The 15,624-nt window shown below is 47.0% G+C and overlaps 3 protein-coding genes across 3 annotated transcripts in view; 1 reads left to right on the forward strand and 2 right to left on the reverse strand.

Annotated features, from left to right (window-relative positions):
• Positions 1 to 10,525, reverse strand: part of LOC128721186 (dedicator of cytokinesis protein 2) — a 31,433-nt gene extending 20,908 nt beyond the window's left edge. The window contains exon 1 of the mRNA XM_053814913.1: positions 10,483 to 10,525. Within this exon, the coding sequence (XP_053670888.1) occupies positions 10,483 to 10,525 (43 nt within the window). The remainder of the gene's footprint in view (positions 1 to 10,482) is intronic.
• A 1,090-nt stretch (positions 10,526 to 11,615) lies between these two features.
• Positions 11,616 to 12,971, forward strand: LOC128731189 (putative peptidyl-prolyl cis-trans isomerase dodo). The gene is made up of 3 exons (XM_053824294.1): positions 11,616 to 11,842; positions 11,910 to 11,992; positions 12,053 to 12,971. The coding sequence occupies exons 1-3, from the start codon at positions 11,782 to 11,784 to the stop codon at positions 12,392 to 12,394; spliced, it is 486 nt and encodes a 161-aa protein (XP_053680269.1). The 5' UTR covers positions 11,616 to 11,781; the 3' UTR covers positions 12,395 to 12,971.
• On the reverse strand, positions 12,492 to 14,730 carry LOC128731188 (protein penguin). The gene is made up of 3 exons (XM_053824292.1): positions 13,248 to 14,730; positions 12,963 to 13,174; positions 12,492 to 12,892 (listed from the first exon to the last, which is right to left on the reverse strand). The coding sequence occupies exons 1-3, from the start codon at positions 14,728 to 14,730 to the stop codon at positions 12,542 to 12,544; spliced, it is 2,046 nt and encodes a 681-aa protein (XP_053680267.1). The 3' UTR covers positions 12,492 to 12,541.
• Between the last annotated feature and the right edge of the window lie 894 nt (positions 14,731 to 15,624).

A 15,624-nucleotide genomic window follows, 5' to 3' on the forward strand; every position in this document is an offset into this window, starting at 1 on the left:
TACATCATCCCCTAGCAAAGGGCGTATTTTTTCACCCCCAATTCGCATTTTTCTCTCCGTCCGGCTGAATTTCTCGTAAGATCAAACGATTGCAAAACCACCACCACGAAACCACACGATTATTGAGGCCAAAAATCTTTCTACCGTCTTCTGGAGTGTGCGATTCGCGTAATCAAGGCCATGAAGCCGACGAAAGATGCGCTCAATTATGGCGTTCACTAGTTCACCATTGAGCTGTAGCAAAACCTCGTCCTTAACGATCAAACCCACCGAGCGGTCTATCGTAAATGATGTACGCTCGAATGCGCTGATGGTTTTGGGAGGTACCAACGAGTTAGTTATCGGTTTAGATGGCAAAACTGTTACTGCACAACCGACCCAAGACGCATCGGAGCGTGAATCGATCAAATTGCCACACCGTAGTTACCGATGTTGGGTGTCTCAAATCAGACGCCAAACTTTGGATAACTTCACCAAACCCAAAACCACTTCGGCAAGTTATCGTGGTGCCCCCGTTTTGCAACATTCCAAAACCCTGCCCCGAGCGATAGAAAAGGGGAATAAAGTCTCAGACGAAGCGAAAAACCCTACGGCGCCGGTTCTAGGAACACACGCGAAGGTGTATGAGTAGGTAGCTGAACAGTCGCTGCAAAAGTCAAGGTGATAATGGGCTGATTAGACGACGCTATCACATTTCCACATACCACCCGGGGGTACGCTCGAAGTCAACCATATCGCGGACGTCGCGTTCGTCCTATCATTCTCGTAAGTTCGCGGATGCAATGAGTGCTCTCTCTCTCTCTCTCTCTCTCTGGGCGGAATGTTAATATTTAACTTTCTAACCACGGAATTGGAGACACATTCGAGAGACCTTTCGGTTCCCAATTGGTCGGTTTCCAGTGGTGTTGCTGCGGGAGTTTAATGTTTATGTTTGCCAAACAGCGTCCTCCCTGGGAATGGGACAACCTAAACAGGAACTCCGATCGGTGCTGGAAGAGGTACACGCTGTTCAGTACGGTGGAGGTTTGAAAACGTCCATTAGAACCCCTTTCCTGATGCAACGACGGCGAGTTGCTACCAATACACGCCTATTTTGCTGGCTTGGGGCCTCTGTTGCATTCGATCGCGTCTTAATGGTCGATTGTTCAGCGTGGAAGGCCACAAGCCTGGTTGTGGAGAGCTCATTCTCACATGAATGGTGACGATTCCCTCCACACGAAGACGTTACCGGGGCGTCAGAATTGGCAGTGGGAAAAAGGGCGTCGTTAGCCGTTGCACCAACGCATCGTTTGAACATCCACACGACAAATGAGCGAGTTGATAGCATCGAACCAGTATGCACTACATCTAAAACGACAACTGACAGCGCGATGGCCCCGCCAATTGCAAGGAGGGAGAGGTCTATGGCATATCGCTTCGGGGAGGGGAAAAACAAAAGGCTAAAAAGAAAAACCATGAGCCATAGACCATAGGCGGCCTCCATTGGCAGTCGACAAACAAGCCTCATCGCGCAAAAGTGAAGGCGAAGGCGAGTGAGACGAAACACGCCACCAACTCTTCTCTGTACATTTTGCTTTGGAAGGCCGCCTCGTACTATCAAGCGCGATTGGAGTTGCTGGCCCTCTCCGCCTCCCATCGAACTGACACAACGCCCTTCGTGCCCTTTTAATTGTGCCCTAGCGAAGGGTTTGGAGTGCAAGCTAATTCTCTGATGTTCGAAGGGTGTTATCGGTTAATAGAAGTTTCCTTTTTTTTTCGAGCACTCTGTCAACCCAACGTATACACCCTTGGACTGTGTTTTTACAGGAAGCACTTTCGGAAATTCGGTGTCCATTAAATAAACAGTAATACAATCCATTTCCCTAAAATACTGAGTGGCTTTGGTTCTGGCATGAAGGTAGACTATCTGGCACCTCTGAAAAGAGCTATTAAACGCGATAATGATTGATTGATTATCGTGCTCGATCGGGGAGCTGGAAGACAGCAAGGGACCACAGAAAAAGAGGTCCAGCAAAAGTTACCATTTAAACAATTTGTGAACATTTTTGCTCATCCCACAACGCGCATTGCTTAGAGCATCAGTGCTTCAAACGCAGTTATCTCAGCCGGGACTGTCTCATGAATCGTTCCCTTTTCCACTCGTTATTTGGAGACAAAAACCAGAAAACCATCAGCCCTCTCGGTTCTTCTTAAACCAGCGTTCGTTCACGAGCAGCCGTAATAAATTCGCCTTTCGTCACAACCTTCGCCAAATATCAACACCACCAACGAGCGCAATGGAGCGGATTCCGCGCTGATGCGACACGAAATAAAATCCATCATCCACCAACGATGACACAGGCGAAGCTGTTGGGTTGAAGTAAAAACAGCATGTTTTTGCTGTTGCTCCACCCGCCCAATGGATGGTTGTTTCAGCAAACACATGAGTTCCGTTGGAATGTTCGTGTGCCTGCAGCGTGGCTTAACAAGATGTTCGAGGGTCGAAGCCAAAACGCCACAAACTCTGGCCAATATCCCACGCGTTCAGAGTGCAGCCGTCCCTGCCAATTTCCACGTCCAAACTGAAGCCTAACGATCGCTTCGCTATCCAGAAGCGAGAAGAACATGACTTCACAGTAAAAGGCAGACAACAAAATTCGATCACCCAAAACATGCAGTCCGAGAATGTGCAAAAGGCACACATCCGTCGTGAGAACGCACCCAAACTAGCTCCTGTCAACAGGTTTTCTTTTCGGTTCCTTCCAGACGGTTGTTGCTTCGTTAGGGAAAATTAATTATAGCCGGTTGGTGTGTGTGTGTTTTTTTGTTGTTGTTATTCCCGTTGGTAGTCTCATCCTTCCTGCCACGGCTCTTTTTGCCGGCGTTCGAGCGAATTGTTGCGCTTTCCGGTTCATTTCCGGTCGTACAATATGGAAAAGATGAGCGATAAAAACCCGCCTCACATGGTTGCATTCCGGGGCCGCCTTCGAAAAGGGACGTTCGGTCAAGTGCTGTCAGGCGCCACACTATCGGGCGGGTGACATCCGAACAACAACAAAAAAGGGCACAAACTGAACCGCCAACGGCTGAATTGTCAGTTCCGGGATCGCCCATGCAACACCCGGAAACTCCCGGATGCCACTTTCGCACATCCGGTCGGGCGAGCGGAAAAACCCCCAGCCCAAAATGGGATGCATGATAACGACTGCAACTGAGCGGAGTATTTCATAAGCTTCCAACAGCATAATGGACCTTACCTCCACCGTTAGATCACAATCGCTACCATCGGACAGCACCACGCCACGGGGGAATATAATTTCACCATCAGCGTCAGATTTGGAAAGCCAATTTTTCCAACCACCCGCGGTCTGTTTCCCGATCGTAAGCGAGGAAGAGAAAACAAACTCGACATCACCGTGACGCGAGGGAAAAAGGAAAGCCTCACCCGCGAATGGAATGGAAACGTAACGAAAAAAAGTGACACAACACAAAAAAGTCCATTCGTTTGGCCAACGAGTGCAGCACAGAATGCACCGAGAGAATGCTTTTGAATGACGGGTGAGATTTGAAGCGCGTGCACGCGAACCAGCAACACGTGGTTGTTGCCAGCGTGTTCAGAGATGCATTAAAAGGGTATGCAGAGACCCGAACGATACGGTTCGACGCAACAGCCTCACGTTCTGTGAGATAGGCGCTTGAACGTCCGGCTTGTCAGGGTCGGGCTCAAATGCAACCACAGACGGAAGTTGAAACAACGTAGACGCTGGTAAGACGCCTGATTAGAGCAGCTGCAGTAGCAGAAGTAGTACAGCACGCCGGATGCCGGTTCCGGTATTCACCGACGGACGATTCGATGCGTGAACGTTGATGCTACAGCAGACGCATCTCGCTTGCCCGAGGGCATTGACCATTTGCGGCAGCATCATAGGCGATGGAGGCGCCGTTTTAATTTCGCATAATCACTGAGCAAACACCACCCTTCTTTCGGGGTGGCAGATGGTGGTCGGGAAAATGCGCGTGGTGAAAATGGCAGCACACTCCATTTCATTCTTTTCCCGCCTTAATTTTCTTCTCTTCCTTTATTTTTGGCGCCATTCATCCGCATGGACTGTGTGGTGCTTCGAAAAAAAAAATCTACGCACATTTATAACAGTGCTTTAAAATGTTCTCCTTGCACCGAGAGTAGCCAGCCCGACAACGCTTGTAGCTAATATCTTAAATTTGCGTAAAAACCAGGCCCACAAACAGCGCTCATAAACGTAGGTACGTGGGTGGGCAGGATGGTACGGATAAAAACCAATCCAAAGCGAAACGATGCGATGTAAGCGTATATTTTTAGCGCCATTTTCCAACCACAATTCTCCCGAACGCACACACACTTTGCGGAGGAATGCTATTTTCTTCATCATCATCATCTTCTTGGGCGAGCGTTATGTAATGCAAGAGAAAATAAAAATTTCCAGCCGAAGCAACAAAAAAAAACCGCAAACGTTAAACACATCTGGCTTGGGTGCGCGAAAAACGCAATCCGCACACACCAAAAGTACCGATGGAGCGAACGGAGCTACGATTAATTATTTCATGCCTTGCGCAACACAACACACCCCGATCCTTCCGAAGATGTGGCGTGGATTCGATCGAGCAAAATGGCCGATCAATAACCAGGCCAGTGCGTGGGAGTTGTGATTGGGTTAGAATTGGGGCTGGTTGGAACGGACGATTATTTAATTGAGTTCCGAAATTGAATTGCTAAGCTTCTAAACCCTTCTTTTGCGTCGGGTTCAAGGCAACATTTTAAGCGAGCTGCCTGCAACGATGCAACATTGTGCAGCCAACTATGCACCTCCCATAGTTGCAGTTAACAGATCACGTTTCGATGACGACCGTTTTTTTTTAGCCATTTTCGTCAATTTTGCCGTTTTCGTGTACCCCTTTTCGCAACCGGCAGTGGGACAATGCGGGGAAAATAAAATCGGGAAAAACGGGATACCAACAGTTGTGGTCGGTGGATATGAGTCTGGAATCGAAATTCGTTCCCCATTACCGCTGGTTCACATTCAGCATCAAACAGCACATTTTTTTTACCTCAGCTGCGAGAATGAGAAAAAGAAACATAAAACATCATAATAGAAACTCGCTCCACCACGCACTATCTTATCGGTGTGTTTATCGGGACGTGGAGGCCTTTTTCCGAATATTGAAAGCCCGCACGAGCGTGTGTGTGTGTGGATTCGTTGGGGTGGCAAATCGCACTTAATGTAGCTACGATAACGGAACGGTGCTGCTCGTGGGGGGTTTTTAATTTTTGCTATGCGAAGCAGTTCGAAAAAACCGCCTTCAAACAGCGAGACAGAAACTTACAAAACAAAAGCAAAAAAGACATGCGACGGTTTGAGAGAGAACCATTCGCACGCAGCTTTCAACACGAAAACGCTGTTTCACAGAACCGTAATCGATTTTCCGACGGTTCAGTTGGTAGAGGGAAAATGTTTGGCAATTTAAAACAAAAACTATATCGTCACCACCGCGGGGTGTTACTAACGTTTTCCAGTGTCTTCATCAAACGGAGCTTTCACCGGTACGCGAAATGGTCCAATGACACTCGAGGTCAGCTAATTGCCTCAATTACATCGGTCAGGTTGCGATGGCCACTCTTCCACCGACGGTTTGAACATTGCGCCTTGAAGCTTCAATACAACGGCACCTTCGTGCGCCACCGGATTAAGGTCAACCCGGTGAAAATGAGCCACCCGCAAGAAAAAGGCTCCTTCTTTTACTTTTCCTTTTTTTTCCTGCTTCAAGTTCACCACGACCCATCTCATTCTTCGAAACCAACGACGAACCGGCAGTAGGTCACACAGATTGACGAAGGAGAAAAAAGGGGGGATGATGATTTTCCACTGCAGCCCCATTGCCAACCTGGGGGAAAAACCTTCGCTAGATCATATGCACCGTTTTTGCTCGCGGATCTCTCCTCCCAGGGCAAACCTTGGGTTCCGGGCTGACTCGAGGGGTGCTTTCGGTTTCAGTGCACCGTGGGAATGGGGGCCATTATTTATCATCCCCCTCTAGTCATTCATTGTGGTTGCATTGTGGGTGGAAAAGGGGGTGCTGCATACATTAGTTGCAAAAATAAGGCACGCACGAACGCAATCCACTGTTTGCATATTTTGGTGCAGCCGAGCTTAGGCATTAAATTACCAAATATGATCCAGTCCTGGGGATTGAAAGCGACATGAGGGTTGCATGACTTGTTCCTACGGTGCGATAGCATACGTTATCAGTTTTATTTTGTAAGCGAACGCATCCTAATATGCAAAAAAATAGAACATGCGCACTTTTATGATCATTTTATAGAAGCTCTACTGACAAATTTCGCAGGGTTAAAAAGACATAAGGTAAAATAAACCGAGGTAAAATAAATACTTCCAATTAAAATACCATGGTAACAGACCAAACTAAACACGCAACAGCTTGCTGCATCAATGAGGCTTCGGTTTCCAAGGGAGCGAATGTTTGTGCAAATAAGCAAAGGACCCAAAAAAAAAACCTTTACTTCGAGAGGTTTTTCTGAATCATGGTAACAAGCTCAAGGCGAGTTTTCGTACCTCATAAAGCGAAGGCATGTTCCCATCAAACGTAGCGAGCAAAAAGCGAGAAAAAAAAGAAAAACAAAGAATCGCATTATGGTGCCGAAATATAAATTCCAAAGCCAGCTTACATTCGTCAACATGCTTGATTATCATCTCCGTTCGTACGACACAGAGGAAGCGGCATTCTTTAACCGACTCAACAACAACAACAACAAAAAAGCGTCCCAAAAAGATGATAGCAAAAAATAACCCACACCAAAATATAATTGGATTTTGATAGATTGTAATTCGGTGGGTTCAAACGGTGCTTTGATGAGGCATCTCCTTTATCAAGCCTGTTCGTGGAAGAAGCATATAAAACGGTGCTATTTAAACGCTTCAACTGCTTTGGGGCTCGAATCGAGGATGATTCAGCTTGTGTGGCGTAAAATCGGGTCGTATCGAAAGAGAAAGTAAGCAGTGATTCATAAACCCTTACGACGTAGTGCGGATTGGTTGGTGCGGTCAGCATAAAGCAAAGCATTGTCCGAGCATAACAAGAAACAAGCAACCGAATGGGAAACGATGGACCGAGTATGGTGATTAATTCCTGCTGCTTTGGTCAGAGTTCGCTGGCCAAGGAAAGGCACGAAATCATCCGGAACTTCTGGACTTTTCTTGAGCACTAGACAGCGAGGCGTGGGGCCAAAGTAGCATCGAGTCGTGCTGTAGGAGGTCACTCCACAATTCACCCCAGACCGAGTGCGATCGTGAGCTCGACTAATCAGTCGAAAAATAACGACCTGATGACAGACCGTTTTTCTCCCCGTCCGTCTTCCCTGTACCAGATTCCGCAGTCGGAAGGGCGGTACTTCTTGCGTGCCCCCATCTGAAGATGACCCTACAATATGGCGGTACATCTTTCCGTGACAAATTCTCTCAGCCGCGACGACCGATAAGAGCTGGAAGAAGGAGATCTCGAGTTTTTACACTTCTTCAACCGATGATGTTGAGCTATCAACCGTACGTGTCTGCGGCGTGGAAAGAGGCGCATAAAAACCGCTTCATTAAGCACAATTCGAGAGGAATCTAGCGATGGTCTGTCGGTTGGAGTCGCAGTGTGTAAATAAATGCATCGCCATTCGTCAAACGAATCGAATGAGAAGACGGTCCGAGGGGACTTTATTACGGGGGTAGCAAATTAGGGTGTGTGAGCAGCGAGGCAGAAGACGCTTCGCTGGGCATGCTGTGGAATGTTGTAATAATTCAATTAAACTTGACATTTCACCGTCGTGGGATGTGTTAAGTATGCACAGAAAAGGAGAAGGTTTAGGGGAGTCGTCTTGAAAGAACGATACACTAAACCGGGGCTTGACATCTTCAATTGGAAAGCAAATACAATTATAAATCTTGATGCACATCCTCACTTCTGTTTCTATTCTTCACGTATAGTTCGCTGCCGTTTAGTTAGCTTTAAATGCCAAACCTACGCTCCTAAAATCAACGCTTTTTAAGTGTCTTTTTGAAAGAATATTTTTACAGCATTATTTCTTTAGGATAGAGGTATTTAGGATAGGAGGTTTAGGATATTCCTGGGTAATTGTAAGGAGAGAATCTACTATGCGTCAAAGAATGCTTTTTTCACAAACACAGAAATAACACTGAACGATCCTTTACAGGATAACAGGACGAATATTACAACGATCCGGCTTAGCCATAACGTTGAACAAACAAAATTGGACCTTCGAAGGACAATACCGGTAAACATACCGCCACAATGCCAGGAAGAGCAACCACGCTAACCAGCCAGTTCCTGGAAAAACGTTAAAAACCTCAGCCTGCAACCAGCTGGTCCGGGGTGGTCGCTTTCCGAGCGGCAGGAATTTTAAAGCGGTACAAAAGGCAAAATGGGAAACCATTCGCATTGGAAGGTGGGAAAAAAACCTCGCTAGCCTTCAACTATCGGGGCTTCTCTGTTCCGGTGCCGAAAGGACGAAGGACGCAAGAAAGAAAGGACACACAAACGTACACACGGAGAAACTTGACAACGTTCCCACGAAGCAACGTTGCGCGTGAAGCAATGAAGCAACCCTGCTTTTCGGTAGCGTGTGGAAGTAAGTTGTAACTCTTGCTTTTACTTTCCCATTACGGCAAAACAAAAAAGCAAAAACTCCCACACATTTTCCGCAGAGCAGCGCGTGGTTTGGGGCGGTTTGTTTACAAACAAATCCGCGCTTGAACGCAGCCGGATAAATGCGTCGCGGCTGTCGCGATGGAAGAAGCTCGTGCAGACGGATCAAACGACGTTGATACGCCACAATCCCCCGGATCGTTCTCGACAAATGGGGCTGGGAAAACCTGTTCTGCGTGTTGCGATCACCGTCGGTTGTGGTGGTGGCTGTTTGTAAGCCGTTCCCGCCCCAAACGAATCGCGGCAGGCCCCAACACAAAGAGCCCACTTGTGGCTTAGGTAGGAGTCCAAAAGGGCCACTAACACGCAGCCAAGGTTAGAGTGTGCTTGATCACGTCGTTCTACGGAGTTCGCGGGAGTCGACACGCGCACATGCACATACACGATCGACGATCAAGCACACCTTGATTGAGCAAAACGCGGCGGGTTCGATTTTCCGCGCAAAAAAAAACACACAACGCAAACTTACGCCAGCCGCCATGCTGAGGGGTGTATAAATCACAAAACCGGTAACCGATCGCGTTGCATCGAGCAAATCTAATTGTACGCGACGCGCGTTTTGCACCACAAACGGGCCGGATGTTCTCTCTGTCCATCACACGGTTTCTTGGTTACATAAAAACCCGCGGGTGTCAGCTTGACGGGGACGAGCTGAATAAAAAAACCCATCAACCTGTGGGGGTTTTACGGCGAGGATAACCACCGTAAATCGCGACCGCAATTAGCGGGTAGCCGTTTCGCCGCGTCCGATTCAATGTCAGCCGGTCCAATGAAATCATCGTCGTGGCAACACACGGCACTCCAGAACATTCGCGACTGCGATCCGCTTGATTGGGTCGTGATGTTGCGACGGGTGGTTTTCTATTTGCGAGGCGTAGAAATTATTACCAAAACAGAAAACAACAAAATACAAAAGCGTCCAAAGCATCGGGGGCAATTTGCAAGCCATTTCGCTCGGTCCATTAGCGGTTCTTAACAGCTTAATCGGTTTCTTTTTTCCTTCCAAAGCTGACTCCTTCACCACCAACGTTGCGATGAAGCGAATTTAATTTCGCTTAGTTAGAGAGAGGGTTTTTCTTTTAGCTTTTTCCCCTCCGACTGATGCTCGGAACGATCGTCTGTTATTCTTCGCTAAATGGGCATTGTGTTTAAAATTCTTCCATGCTTTCGCTTCTTAAGGGGGAGAGTGTTTCGTGGGCCAATTTGCTATTGCGAGGTTTTCTTGCGCTTGCCGCGACCAACCGAAAAGAACCATACGCTTTCCGGTCATTATTCCGGGCCAACGTGCTTGTTGTCGTCCCAAATCGATCGTACGTTATTCGTACGCCTGTGCAGTCCTGAAAGTTGCCATTATTTTGTTTATTATTCAATGCCATTGCCCCCAGGGTGGAACACTGTAGGCAAGCCCTTTGCGATCTCGGTGCCGTGCCCCGAGCAAAGTACGACGTGATCGAAGAGATGCATACGATGCGCTTCACCGGTGAGCTGCATAGGGCGCGCGCACATACAGCAACACTACCATCGAACAACCACCTCCCGCATTCATTCACAAACACATCAATGCGGGATCGGCCGCGAGGTATGCTTATTTACGTTATCCCGTTGCTATTACTTCTTTCGTATGACGCGCCAAACGTATGCACGATTCTCTTCGCTAAATTATTCTCCCGTTAAACAGTTGCACATAATGATCGCGCTTTAGTTAGAAATACAAGTAAACCAAATAACGTATCAACATACCGATGGCGAGCAAATGTGACGGTACTCGGCTCCAGACCGTCATCCTGGCGTTGATTATTAGCTCGGATTAACAAACCCGCCCGCGTTCAACTGCAGACAGAGGACAATTTCAGTTGCCAATCGTGTATGGTGTCACGAGTCACTTTTCACTTGCGTTACCGAGCATTTCATGCTCGTTTTCGGCGTATTTTTACTGGCACTTATCACTTCGCACTGCGTTTTCTTTCGCAACTTCACGTAGGCTAAACACAATCTGTAACTTTTATCATATCAATACGATACACACACGACGCACAAAGGCATTTGTACGAGAAAAAAAACACTACACAGGACCACCCGTTCGGCAGCCAACACCCCCCGGGAATTGGTTGGTACAGCGGCACAAACACACGGCACTCACACGACACACATTCGACACACGCGGCGATGAATCAAAGCAAGAAACACTTGCGTGAGGGAACATATAACTGGCGGTCTCACGGAATTACGGTGGTACAGGGATAAGCTGAACTTAACACAGGGATTTTTTTTCTCTAAATTCACTACACTATTTTGTCTAATAGTGGTCGTAGATTTCGTTTTTGATTACCGGCGGAAAATTCGTCACTGAAGCGCCGGTAGCCGCAAACACGTCCGACGCCTTCAATTGTTTGGAACGAAATGATTGGTAACGGATCTCAAACCACCGCCCCCACGGAAGGTTGACAGATGACCATGCAGATTTGACAACTAACTACATGAATTTTTAAAAATATTGCATTTATGAAAATGATCATGATAGAACGCTTTGATATTTTGATAATAGTGAAAGTATTACAAAACAATCTATATCTAAGACATTTACCGTACAAAAATTGCTTACTATATGCGTTAGTACGTTTCGATGTTCATTCATCAAGACATCGGTTAATGCTCATTTAAACATTGAGTTGAGTATGCTCGAAACGGTATTCATTTAGGCAGCAAAAAATAGATACTGCATGGTTTTTGTGCCATTTTTAAATTCTTCTCAGATAAAAACAAATTTAGTAAAATTCATTTAATAAATTGTCAAACCAGTTTGCTTTGAATATCCAAATTCCGGTCCACTGTGAATGATAAACTTTTGACGTGAAATTTGACAACTGTGCGCCCGTAGGAGAGGAAAATAACATTATTTCATAAAGCATAAGTTGTAAAGCCATTATTTGTAAGAAAATCACATATTACGGTCACTCTACAGTTTCCGGGCTGTTTATCTCGAGATCATTGCCATTTGTTTATAAAATATATTCGCCTGTGTCCGATTGAAGTCTTACTATGTCCGACAGCCAGGAAACAGTTCCGGAGGGCTGGGAAAAGCGTACCAGCCGTTCCACAGGTCAGATAAACATTTCCAAATAAACAAGATCGAATAAACTGAAATGTGCTCGTGTGCTTTTCCATAGGAATGACCTATTATCTTAACGTCTACACCAAAGAGTCTCAATGGGATCTTCCTACGGCCCCCGCGGAGCCCGCCAACACGAATGTAAGGTTCGCCGGCTCAGAACTCGAATAAATCACGAGCCGTTTTCGTTTTTGGTTACAGGAGCCATCAGAGGTACAGTGTGCGCATCTGTTGGTGAAGCATAACAAATCCCGAAGGCCCAGTTCTTGGCGAGAGGACAACATTACTCGTAGCAAGGACGAGGCGTTGGAAATCCTCGAAGCGTATCGCAAAAAGATACAATCCGACGAAGCATCACTGCAGGAGCTAGCCCAGCGTTATTCGGATTGCAGTTCGGCGAAACGGGGCGGCGATTTGGGAGTTTTCAAGCGGGGCATGATGCAAAAACCCTTTGAGGACGCCGCGTTTGCATTGAAAGTGGGCGACATGTCCGATATCGTTGATACCGATTCGGGTGTTCATTTGATTCTTCGGTTAAAATAGACTGCCTCCAGACCAATAGATGCCCTTTCCATCGTGCATGCCAGAATGGCGTCATGATAGTCACAGGAAAAACACATCGTTTTTAATTTGTATAGAATTGTATATTTCTTCTTCTTTTTTCATTCGCATTATACTGCCCATTCTACCCTACAATTTTAGTTTTTCGATCAACAACTTCCCTCCCGTATGTTTTTGCGATTTTAGTTCCTTTTTGAGTGGAATTAGTTTTTTCTTCAGCATTTGTTGCACCTCCACGGTGGAGTTTTCAAATATTAGCAGCAACAGGAACGAGGGCCGGTTCTGTTCTACCCACGCTGTCAGCTGATCACCGGTCAATTCATCTATCACGGCGCGTCCAAACTGCGAAGTGGCTTCACCCGCATGCTGCCGTTTTTCCTGATCCAGTTTGATCATCTTCTTTAGTGCGATGTGTAAGCCAGCGTGCTCGATGCCATTTACCAGGGGGTTTGCGGCAAGTTGTTTTTCCCGGGCCGCGGCCTACAATGAATTCAGAAAGACGCTTAGCAACCGTCGCAACGATTCAACAGTAATAAAGCAATCGACTTACTTTTTCTTCCTCGAATGGGTTCTTTTTAAGCTTCTTTATCTTGCGCTCCGTACCGTTAGATGGTTTCACGTTTTCGTCCTTCGGTTTCGGTTCCACCACGGCCAATATACTCGATCCGTCCAGGCTGATTTCGTTCTCATGCACCTTCCACTCGGAATCACAAACTTGTTTTGCCAGGGCTTGGTGCAAACGCGAAAGTTGCTTCCCGTCGTCTATGGAGAGGAAACGGAAAACTTACAATCATCCTTATGGTTCTCCATCGAGAAGTAAAAGAGTACAACTTACAATTTTTCAGCACAGCCGATGTTAACAGAGCAGTGTGGCCACCTCGCAGCCAAAATTTAGCGTTCTTCTCCACGTGCTTGCAGAAAATTTCCGCGACGGCAGAAAAGATCTCCTTGCGGCGAATTTCCTTGTCTTTCTTACTGTGCTCGAGATATCCGTCCAGCAGATCGATCTGGGCCGGGTGAAGCAGATCCTTATCGGCTGGAGAGAACATCCACCCGACCACCTTTCTTCCCCATTCGCCGGTCCCGACGATCGTTTCTACCTGCTCCATTATTGGCCCGATCACGAGCTTCCCCAGGGTCACCGTGTCGTCGTAGCAATTGAGGATGCACATGATCAATCGGTGACCATGTTCGTGGATAGACAGTTTTTCTACGTACGGTTTCAAAGCTTTCAACGCAGCTCGTCGGTCCTTCACCACCGATTGCAGGAAGCAGAAGATCGCTGCCTCGGTTCCATCCCGCGTACTAGAGATGGAAGCCAAATGGGGCAAGTACAATCCCACCACTTCCGATCGCTCCACCTCGGCAGCTTCTTGCAGGAATTCAGCCAACAATGCGTGCAGCAGGCTGTTATCCGTGAGCTTCTTATTTGCGGCCTGCACCAGGTGAGCCTTGACCGTTGTAAGCACACTGTTTTTCATGTACGCGTTCGTCTTCCAGCAATCCTTCATCGTTTGCACCGTGCGGTCTTTATCGAGCTTGTACAGCTCGGAGTAGAATGGTTGGCGCATGAAGGTGCGCTGCTCGCTCGTTGCGTATTCATTATACGCGGCGTCCACAATCGCGCTAGAGAATGATTGGTTCGCCAATTTTACGACGTCCTTTATGATCGCATCCACAACACGCACCCAGAGTTGCTTCGAGCCATGCTTAAACAGGCTAGTAATGCAATGGTGGCCATACTTTGATGTCGATATATCGACAACCGACGGCAGCAGACTGGTAGCGATTTGATCCCGGATCTCCTCGGACGCATTCTTGATCATACACTGTATGACACGGGCCGTATCGTGGGATGTTGCTATCTTTGCGTACGCGTTCTCCTTTCCCATCAGCTCGTGCAGTTTTTGTACTAGTTCCTCTTTACCATCGGACGCCTTGCGCTTCAGTTTTTCGTACACTTTCTTCGCGTTCACGCTCAATTCGTAAAGATCTTTCGACTTGCTCTGGCGGCGTTGTTGCCGGAGTTCCTTCTGTTTCGCTTTCAGCCCATTCCAGTATTCTTTTTTCGACTCCGGTGTGTTGGCCACGAATGTTTTTTTGGGTTCGTGCTCACCAGCTTTCCCGCCGGGTGTAGTTTTCTTTTGAAATTTGCCAGCTGGCTTACCGGCCACCGGTTTAGCACCGTCTTTTTTCTGTGATTTTTCCACTAACTTGCCGACCGCTTTCAATGGGACTTCTTTCTTCACTTTTTTCATTGGCTTCTCTGTGGTTGCGCCCTCGGTTGCGGAAACCGTCCGTTTCTTCGTTTGTATCATTGTACTGATATTAGGTATTCCTTCAATGCTTTTCGAACCTAAACCTCCACTTTACAAGCAATGTGGTTAGTATTTCAAAAGAGAATCACAATCCTATCAACAAACACACGTTTTCTTGTTGCCGGAGCACGCTGACAGTGGTTTGACATATCAGCGGTGAATTCAGCAAAGATCACAGTAGAGCTGCTGAATTAATGTGACATTTGAAGGATATTTGTCTGGTAATTTTATTTGAAATATATGTAGTTATATTCCGTATAAATGATCGGTTATATTTCCAAGATTATTTTAGAAAATTCTCATTTATTTCCCATAGGTATTTCATATTTAGGTTACTGAATAATAAAGTAAACAACTAGCTGAACTCAAGTGTGATGGACATCTCCTGACTTTGAGCTGACCTGCACACCTATCGCTCTGGGAGGGGCCTTAGCCTCAGCTTGGAACGCACGTCAAATTGTCGTGCAGAACCGTCGCGCAAATACGCATTCCGTACAGCAGCTCGCGAAAAACACAAGACTGCCCCGTAAAGGTCGAAAGGTGGAAAATTTGTTTCCTTCCTCTCAGACGCGTTCTTTTCCGAAAGCCTTGCACCGTGCAGTGAGATTATCTGAGCCGTTATTTTTGCGAGGGTGGCCATTCGAAAGTGTCTAGGAAAGGCAATCGGGTATATGCGGGAGTTGCGTTGACATTTGGCAGTCAACAAAGGAGTGTGGGATGCCTACGCGAAAAGAAGGTCCACAGCCAAGGTAGAAGTATCTACATCTGGCCCTTGACCGCTTCCCATTTGGCCGATCCGCTGGTCAACCGATTGCGTGTGTTGTTCCGTACCAGTGCCTTCGTGGTGTGTGAGTTTTAGGGCACGGAAAATGCATCCAACGACATAATACTGGT

Source organism: Anopheles nili, chromosome 2 (assembly GCF_943737925.1).
Source record: "Anopheles nili chromosome 2, idAnoNiliSN_F5_01, whole genome shotgun sequence".
In the NCBI taxonomy this organism is placed as follows: Eukaryota; Metazoa; Arthropoda; class Insecta; order Diptera; family Culicidae; genus Anopheles; species Anopheles nili.